The 10,929-nt window shown below is 33.0% G+C and overlaps 1 protein-coding gene across 1 annotated transcript; it reads left to right on the top strand.

The window, feature by feature from the left end:
* The first annotated feature begins 5,623 nt into the window (after positions 1-5,623).
* Positions 5,624-6,710, top strand: LOC138326358 (uncharacterized). Its single transcript, XM_069272473.1, has one exon. The coding sequence runs from the start codon at positions 5,943-5,945 to the stop codon at positions 6,708-6,710; it is 768 nt and encodes a 255-aa protein (XP_069128574.1). The 5' UTR covers positions 5,624-5,942.
* Positions 6,711-10,929: the final 4,219 nt, after the last annotated feature.

Here is a 10,929-nt window from a genome sequence, read left to right as displayed (position 1 = left end):
CAGTCCCCACGAAATGACCATAGCTAGCACTCTATCCATCAGACACGTTTTTTATTTCCATTTTATGGTGCGAGCATGATCTGGCCATCTGGTCGTGCGTACCTTTTATCAAAATTTTCTTTTCACGGGGTACCCTGGGTATAATAGTTGTAATCAATCTCTTTATCATTAAATACAAGTTAATGCCCTTGAAATTAGTTCCTTTTGTGGGATGTTCCAACATCGTACGTGCTCAGTCAGCTGTGTAAAGACAGGGTTTAAAGGTGCTCAAGTGTTCGCATTTTCAATTTGTTCTTCCCACACCAGCGTCACGGTTCACTGGTTCCAGAAATTCAGCTTTTGTACTGGAAGCATTTGATGTGTGTCTCGGAGCTGTTTTCATCTTCATTAATGAACTGAATTGATAATCAAATTTGAATAATATTTCAGGAAAAAAAATCAAAATACAAATTAATATTAATCTAATATTTATGTTAATAAAAATAGCCACAGTCAATTATTTTTCAATTGAAATAATGGTATTATGAAGCAAGTGGCTAATTGCTTATATTTTATTTCTATATTATTTGTGGCGATCATAAACAAAAAAAATGAAATAAAGTAAAATTCTGTTTTCATGCCTTATGTAAGTCTAAATGGAAATACAATAACTAATAACAGTATAGCATTGTGAAATGAAAGTGCACACAACCACTTGGCTTCATGGTCTGACAATATATACCTACTTCACTGAACTGTAGATGTAAATAAAATATTTTTAACACTACTGCCAAACACCATTTCCAGCTCTTATTTGCACTTGTAAATCATATGCAATCTAAGTATTGAAATTCTCAAATTGTAGGTATTTTTCGTGTTGAATAAAATATTAAAAGCTCTTCTTTATTTGTGAGTATGAGCATAAACAAGTCAGCGTAAACATTTTACTAGTCGAAACTTAAAAACATCATTTTTGCTGAAATTATACAAATCTATAAGCTATTTCATCCAAAAAACATCAAAATATTGACAGTTAAAAGTTACAAGTTTCAGTATAAAACAGCTATCTTTAATGGCTGACGTCAATATGACGGAATCTGCTATGCCATGAGCCAAAAAAGATAACACCGCTATCAATTTAATATATATCCATATAATATCACTAAGATTTTCGATATCGTAAAAAATGATAACCCGGTGAATGTGACGTCACTTTTTAGCGGGAAAGTTAAAGTTCTGGGTCAACTTAGACCAGATGCGGGACAAATTCACGTGATCGTATTGACGGATAAAGCATTTTGTATTGACGAATAAAGCACAAAATCCGGAAGTAGTTATCGGTCAGTATGTTCACTTGGCTTCAAGGTCTGACAATATGTATCTACTTCACTGTACTGTAGATGTAAATAAAATAATTTTAACACTACTGCCAAACATCATTTCCAGCTCTTATTTGCACTTGTAAATCATATGCAAACTAAGTATTGAAATTCCCAAAACGTAGGTATTTTTCGTGTTGAATAAAATATTAAAAGCTCTTCTTTATTAGTGAGTATGAGCATGTAGTTATCGGTCAGTATGTGGGACAATTGTAGGATAAAAAAGTATATCAACGGGTCCATAGTTGCCCAGGGGGTCAACATAGAAACAAAACACCTTTTTCCTGAAAACAAGCACAATTAGCCTTAACCCATGTGCAGCAGCAATGTAAGCGTCTTCAGCTTGATAAATAATGCTAGTGGTATGAATATATCTACAACCTAGGTTTTCTTACAACAATTGATGTTTTAAAATAAGTGAACATAACTGAACCACTTTTCATATTATGAGAGATTAAAGGATGCGTTTATATATGTATGAAAAATATCGATGCAAACAAATTAATGCAAAAAAGGACATTACACCATTACAGTCGTTAAACATTAAACGTACTGCTTTAAACGCTTAGAAAATAAACTTCTTTCTGAAGATATCATATTTATTTCCGTCAAAAATGAAGATATTTTATCATCTAGTTTTCAGAATTATTTACAACATGGACGACAAATAGAAAATTGAAACGCAATAAAATTCTGACGAGATTTTACGAAAAGTAACACCTGCAATCCGTCGAATGTGGAAGGAGGACGATGAAAAATGGGAAAGATATGTAAATATCGATCAGGTGATGGTACCCCGCAGTGATCTATTTCTGCTGGATTCCGTGTTCCGAGCCATACGTGTTGTTACTGGCCCTTCAGACGAACAAAGTCCCCTGACTAAGCTGGTCCCTTTCCCATATGGACCCTGTTTCTCCATCTCCGAAATAATCGCCCTCTTTAAGACTTCACGAGCCTCCCTTTTGTAGATAGAAAAGCCTCTCCATCAAATCTGACAACAGAGTAGAAAAATTAGAAATAGATTATGGTGGTTGGTTTTGTTCTGATGCTTTGTGTGTAAGACAGAGTGCCGACAGAAGGCAACGAAGAATGAACTTAATGCTGCTAACCAATGAAATTAACCAGTTCTATGCAACCTCAATTTTATCATGAAGCGAAGAAATGAAAAAAGTTTGAATAATAGAAAAATATTTGAAAAACCCACACATTTTAAATGATTAAAAAGTAAGCATTCTTGCATTAAGTTATTTTCTTCTTAAAAACGTAATGTATCAAAGTGTAGGGAAATGATATGGTGCATAGCGGTATGCGGTGCAGGTTAGTAAATACCACATTTGTATCTGGTGGGAGTAAATATGACCATATCCCCGTATATAAAAGCAACAAAGCCCAACTTTCACTGTAACAGTTCGCATCTTTTGTTGACATGATATTGATTAGTTTTAATAAATTAAAATCGAAGTTTTATGTTAATGAAACCTATGCCTACCTTGTTAATAGACTTTCTCTTCTAAAACCAGTCGTTCACATCACTGTAGCGATCAGAGTGTTTCAGACACACGACGAACATATAATAGCTATAGAATCTAAATTCATTATCACCAAATTAGTTTCACATAAAAATATTCGCTTCAGGTATTTTTGTTATTCCGGGTATATCACGTACCGAAAGCTTTGATCCTGGGCAGATAGGCAGCAGGTAATGGGCTAACAGACTTCACTCAGGGGGGGCCAGACAGACAACAGCATTCAAAGTAACGCTACCATACAGTCTGTTATAGAACTACAACAAAAGTATTGGAGAAATAATAAAAAGGGAAGAAAGTAATGATCATAAGCTAAAGCTAAATCCTTACCGGTATTTTTTTTAAATATTTTATTTATTTACTTTTTTTTGACGGGGTAGGTGGGGTGTTGTTGCTTTTGTTGTTGTTGGATTTTTTTGTCTTGCTATTGTTTTTTTGTTTTTTGGGTTTTTTTAATTTAAAAAGGTGGCTTTCCATCGCAGGGTACTGTATGATTTGTTTCCGGCATCTCTATCAACAAATAGTCAAGTTGCTATAAACCATACAGTAGAATGTCCAAGGATGTTATTTATATCATAAATGACCTTGTTCAAAGATTATTAGTAGTACAAATAGAATACCTGTTTTGAATAAAAAAACTAATTTAATAGAGGAAATTATTGTATATACTTAGCAGGGTATTAAACCGAACTCAGGGCATGATGACCGCACTCATTCGATCCATATTTATGTGTTAATTATTGTTGTTGCTGGAAATTTTCAGTATTTTTCATATATTAGGTTGGTCTTAGGATACATTAATTATTCGAACACCAATCTTCGTTACAATAATAATAAGCAGCAAACACCCTCTCGAGATCACAAATAGGTCAGTCACTTTCTTCAACAATATCTCTTGTTTCGGCAATCGCCATTTCCAGAATTCATACTGTGCAGTTCGACCCCTGCTCCATCACTAGACGTATTGCTTTTCTTTATATGTATTTTAAATTGAAGAAAGTGTAATTATAAAACAATGAAATCAGTTCGTAGGTAAAACTATTATTTTAGTAATATAGCATGTACACCACTATTCATTCTGTATTATTTATAGAATATATCAGTCGAGTGTGTACATATAAGAATTATCTTAACATGAATCAACATGATATTTAACGTTATGGCCCAATTATATGCATATAATAATGGAAGGACTGAAAATAATAGCAACCATTAGAAACATTAGAATTACTATTTTTAATATGTCGGATGAAAATTCAAAATCCAAAGATAAAGATGTATATTCTGACAAGTGATTTGAAATGCAAAATTAATTCCTTTTTTCATTTATTTCGTATGATTAAAAAACTGATAGTATGAAATAAGAAATACATGTGATCATATTGTCTAAAATAGATTTTTTTATTTCATTTTTCACATAATTGAAAAAAAACTACAACTTAAGGAATAAGAAATAAATGTAATGCATTTTTATCAGGGAACTGTTGTTTTATCTATTTACGTTAAGAATTATCACTACCAATCCATATCATTGTAAGACTATTTGTCGGGTGTTGTAATACAATGGGTTGACGGTATCCACTCCTTATCCTTATATTAGCATATCAAAGATGGTCTTATAAATCATGGGATTCCGTTGAAATACCAACCATATGGCAAACGGTCCAAAAGAAGCCCCACGTCACAATTGGAAGTGATCCCCAGGTTTTTGTTCTAACAGCTTGAGTATTAATACGACTTTTACAAGCCTCACCCCTGATGTGATTAGTAAGACATTAATCCATGGCCGTCACTTCACCATCAGATCGCCAATCACTCACGCCAATATCCCTTGTCCATGACTGATTTGATTCCACATCCTTATTTTCTTTTCCTTCAGAGTAACGAGGACAAATTTTCAATGCAATTTCTTCTTCTAAAAATATAAATTCAACAGATACTAATTAATAAATTATCTAGATTTTGTTGTTCATGTATGCATTTAGAAAAACTGTTTTATATATAGAGAACAGAGATATCCACCTAGATAGCAATTAATCAAGGCATTTCATAAGAAAAATACATAAAGAAGTGACAGTAAATTTGGATTCACTATTAGATGTATTTTCAGGCTCCACTTGACTAAATTTATATGTTGACAACTTTAATCGGTATCTTATTATCTAATTTGTTTTATCATGAAAACAAACTACATGTATCTTTAGGCTCCCGTCTGATTATTCCGTGTTCACTTTGCAAGCTCAGTTTGGGTATGGGTTTGTTTTTCTATCAGAAAAAAGGCTTAAAGTCTTAGGCCATGCTGGGGGCGGTAATAAACCGTAGCTTTGAATCATTTGTGTCTTAAAATATTTTAAGATTGTGTATCATTTGTGCGTAATTGATTTTAAAACGCTGGTTTGGTTAGAATCGGAAGCAGGGTTCCACCAGCCAGTGGCGATTGTCTACACCCCATCAAGACCCGCTCTACCAGACTCTATTGGATTAGGACGGGTCTCCATACACAGGCACACACAAGTAATTATTTGCCTCTCAGTGTTGGCAGCTGCGCACAAATCCCCATTATCTGACGGTGCATACCGAATTAGTACAGGAGCCAATCAAATCACTGGATACAACTCACACATCAAAGCTGATCAATTAATTTCCTAATATGATTTGGTGTTTTCGGGAAGCCAGATAAACGATATCTTGTCTCGATTGAAGAGGACTGGTCATTTCTGCTGAAGTGCTGGACGGGATTCGACAACATGACAAATTAACTGCCGAAATAGAAGGAAAGTAACAATCATCCCAGATTGCTAAACGTCTCAATCAGTCGTCAAGACAAGTGCTCGGAGATATCTGTCTAGCGCTGTTCTGAAGTTTGTTTAACCATACAGGGCAAATCGCCCGAGAGCACAATCTTACTCTCTCATTATAGAGCATTCTTAGCTCTATAGATTAATTTTGTTTATTTTTTTTTTCAATAACGATTGTGCCTACAAATCTCAAGTAATAAGGGAACAATTCAAAATAATTCACGTGACTTTTCGTGACGGTGACTTACAATTCGTGTGATATGAACACATCAGAAGATCTTAATGAAACAAAGTTTGAGAACATTCGAGTTAAACAAGAGATTCCTGCCTCAGTGATGGAGAATATATTCAGATCTGGCCAATCAAACCAGCAATTATTCAGTATAGCAGCTTTAAGTGGGGAAACTATGACCGGGCAGGAAAATATTTATTTAAAACAGCGCGATGAATTCCAGAACGAAGCTGCCGACGATGATGGATATTCTAACAATGTGAAAGTGGATGTAGAGGAAAACAGCAGCGATGATAGTGACAACAGTACCTCGTCTGAACGACGAAACGACAATTTCGGAATAATTGGTGAAAGCTACGAACAGAAAGATCTCGACGGCAAATCGAAGACACGGAAACCAAAAGGTGAAAAAGTGGTAAGATTAAACATAAACGCCAGAGAACGAAGGCGAATGCATGATTTAAATGACGCTCTTGATGAACTTCGCTCAGTTATACCGTACGCACATAGCCCCTCAGTACGAAAACTTTCAAAAATAGCAACTTTGTTGCTGGCCAAGAATTTCATTTTAATGCAAGCAAATGCTCTAGAAGAAATGCGGCGAGTGATTGCGTTCAGGAATAACCCATCAAGTACTCCATCTGTGTGTTTGGAACCCTATTCCAGGTACCCCAACATGCCCGGACTTCAGACCTTAACGGCCTTTCCCAGGAACAATGCACGAAAGTTCTCCCCCACATTCCAAAGGACAGCTGATAGTAGTGCATTCAAGCGGAACTCCAGTGACAAAGTGTAGCATTAAAACGAACAGCAAATGACTTGTGAACAAAATAAAAATAACAAATTTTATTTGACATTAAGAGATCACTCTGGTTATTACTGTTGAAATATTTTAACGACTTTATCTTACATATGGTCGAATGTATGTCAGATGGAGCCACAAAGAAAAAGAGAAATGTGTGGTAAGTTTAAATACGATCTTTCGGAGGGTGACGTGAATAATATTATTTGTATTATTTTTAAACATACTGTGAATATTTCTCTTTGTCAGTTATATTTAACATGACACTGTATTATCTTTGTAAAGATCTCACTAATAAATATAACAATGTTACTCATTGGTTTTTTTTTACTTTTTTTATTTTTGATTACATGTATGGGATTATATACAATTAAATAGGTGAAGGTTTACTGATATTTTTTCCTAATAACGAATTTTTATTTATTTCCGAAAAAAATATAAATGCAAAAAAATGCGGAATGCTGTTCATTGTTGTATCAAAATTAGAAAATATGTATACTAAGTGGAATTGTATCATCATTTTATTTTAGTTTTTTGGTAAAGGTAATTCTGCGATTGTAATTGTTTAAAAACATAACACAAAATGTTGAATGATATATTTAATAGATCTAATAATGTGGTGAGAATGTAAATTGTTATTACCCATTATGTAACGGATATAAATAAGGCAGTATTCTGTGAATATTATTACTTTGGAGAGTTATAATTGTGCTATGTCCATAAGATATGGGTTCATAAAATACATCTCAAACAAGATCATTTTAGTGTTCGTTAATTAGCTATATGGTTGTAATAACTATACGGTTCATTGTTAACATTATGTCCCCATTGATTAGTGCATATATATATATAAATTAGTATCGGATTAACAACAACGAGTAGTTAACCACATTGTATCATAAGATGTTTTATTGGGTATCATATAGAAATACCACTCTTTCGAAAATTTGAACCTGAAAAGTATAGGGACACAAGTTAAATGAAAATGATCGATTTCGCTAATGTCAATGTATAATTCAAACCTGTCTATAAAGGAACACATCAAAAATTGTCTTAATAGAAAAGTAGATTTTTATTTATTGAAATTGGCTGTTTGATACCCCCCAAAAAGGTCTTATTAAACAGGTGGTCTTTATACAGAGGTGGTCACACACAGCTTTGTTTTACTTATTTGATAGTGGCGATAATACATAGAATTATCATTTTGGTGATTTGTGTTTAGGAATTCACTTTTAACGTGAAGGCTTTCAGTATGATGGTTATCCAGACATTAAATACGTCACTGTACTAGTCTGAAAACAAATCCAGGACTATAAGTAGGACGTTTTCTTTATTTTTCTCTAAAACATATGTTTTTTACCATAAGATGTGTAATTTATTAACAATTTTGTAATTGATATCCCTGAATCTATTTTCCTCTTTATCGTACCATGGTGCAGTTACCTTTTATGTACAATATACAAAATGATATACAGTACACCATTTATTTTTAAACTACATAATGTATTTCAATACACATTATGCAGTATATACAGTCAAACCTGTCTTAGTGACCACCCCTACATGAAGACCACCTGTTTAATAAGACCAATTATTAGGGTCCCAAATTCAAAATAATTGAACCTGTTTATAAAGAATACCCAGTTTTTTAAGATCATTTTCACTCCGCCCCATGGGTCGCCGTTATAGAAGGGTTTGAATGTATACTAACTATACAAACGTTATCTAGTTAAGGGAGTCTGGAGTTTCAAGCCCCCGTAAGACAGTGACAGGTGATGCTGCCATTTTGTGTGTTTTCTCCGGAATTACGTTAAACAAGAAATCTTGAATTCAATAACAAGGATTAAAACAAAACAAAAAGCCAAAGCAAGTTAAATCACTAGCATCATATATGAATTATTAAATTAATATGGTGTACGTCTTTAATTTTAAAAAGAAAGCCTGTACATTATATCGGTAAGATTAAACATTTTTAACAACCATAACTCCTTACCATTGATAGTTTGCTTATCAATTTATGGCATTATTATTATAATTATTCTGACTCAATCGTTTAGCGCAAAAACAATTTAGAAAAAAATATCACATGGTTGGACCTGTGCATTTGAAATGATTGCTATGTTAACAAGACAAACAATCAATAAGGGTAATCATATTAAAGAGTGAAAAACAATAGAGCGATAAAAAAATGGAGCGGAAAAAAACACCAAAAAAATATAACAATATTATAACCGCAAAAATTATACGTTTACAGCATCAATAGGTACTGAAAAATGAAACAGTTGTATAAAGCTGTTATCTAATTACAACGTGTGTCTATTATAAAATCGTTTATAAATTGTTTGGCAAGGAGTCATAACTGATATCTATTATACTTATTGACACATAGTGAAGTGTGTGATTAGTCTAACTGTGAAACAGAGAACTCATTTTACACATTATGTGTTAGATGATTGGCGAGCCTTTTCATGTCTGATCGAGGCTACACAGTGCAATCATGATAGCAACTTATTCCTGGTGAGATGGAAATCGCATTTGTGGCGATTTTCGATTTAGTTAATCATTTGGTGTTATTTTCCCTTTGATAGTTTGTAGGTCAATGTCTTTCATAGTTAATATAGGAAGTAAATAACAATTACTTTATAAACACATGGGACCAAATTTGACCGAAAATAAGGTATAAGTTGAACGAGAAAAAAACCCATAATAAAACAAATATGTTTTCGGTTTTTAAGAAAAATAAGAAAAAAAAAGTTTTTCGTTGACAAGGCATGAAGTATATAGAGGATCTTACATTCGTGACTATGTGATATGAAATTTATCAAACGAGTTCAATAATTTGATATGCCACGGCCTTTAGGCGAGTTGCATATCAAATTATTTAACGAGTTTGATAAATTTCATATCACATAGTCACGAATGTAAGATCCTCTATATACTTCATGCCTTGTCAACGAAAAACTTTTTTTTTCTTATTTTTCTTAAAAACCGAAAACATATTTGTTTTATTATGGGTTTTTTTCTCGTTCAACTTATACCTTATTTTCGGTCAAATTTGGTCCCATGTGTTTATAAAGTAATTGTCACGAGTGTAGGATTATATTTATCACATAACCTTTATTAAAGATGCTCCAAGATTGTGACGTCAAAATTACCTGTGACGTCACAATAGTGTTATTAAACATGTGTCTTACGATATGTATGACATGGCTGTATGACATGGCTGGACGGGCCAGTTATTAAAATTCTACACCAATTCGGACAATAATGTTAACTTTAATACTGTCCACCCCATGTGATTATCGTCATGGGATCAGTCAATATTTAATTTAATTGTTGTTCGTGATTTTGCCCGTCTTTTTTATTGCCTGATACATATATGTACTCTATCACTCTTTTACGATGTTCTTATATTGATGAGTACAAAAAAGAAACAAATTCTGTTTTATTTATTTTTTATTCATTTTCTTTACTTAAAATGACTGACAAAAGGACATGGATCGACAAATGCTATAAATCACATCTTAACGTTTGTAATTCAACAAGGCTCATTAAATTAAAAACAAATCCAAAACATATCCAATGGAATGAGCAACACTAATCTGTCTTCTTTATTCATTCTTTCAATACATTTCATATGCATTTCCCTAAACCTGTTGACATTATAAAGTCGTGTATGCATACCTGTAAAATAGTCTTAATATTTAATAGATTAGTAGATATCTTCTATTCATATTTAAGGCGACATTATTATAAGACTTAAACATATTAGTCTTATTAACTGTTTAAACGAAGATGACAGATTTCTGTCAAAAGATCCACCACATTGTGCGTTGATAATTATGTATAAGACAGACTTTTTTTATATAATACAGTTCTAATATCTTGGAACGAAAAGCGCGGACATATTTCAAAACTCAATACACCACTCTCTAAATTAACCATTTTACACGATTTATTGTAGAGACTAGGCCCGGATGTACTCTGTGACAAGAATTTGTCGTTGTGCAGAAAACTATTTTAGTAAAGCACATAGTATAACAAAGATTAGACGAATCATTAAAAAAGTTTCGATCATATTGGACATTTAACATCGCAACGTCAACGACATCTAAGTATACTGTTCTATATGACAGTGCAATCAAGTTGAATATTGTGTTAATAATATTTAAATATCAAATAAAACACGCCTATTCACTGACGACATCTTTAC

Source organism: Argopecten irradians, chromosome 6 (assembly GCF_041381155.1).
Source record: "Argopecten irradians isolate NY chromosome 6, Ai_NY, whole genome shotgun sequence".
Classification (NCBI taxonomy): domain Eukaryota; kingdom Metazoa; phylum Mollusca; class Bivalvia; order Pectinida; family Pectinidae; genus Argopecten; species Argopecten irradians.
This window is presented reverse-complemented; position numbering and strand designations above follow the sequence as displayed.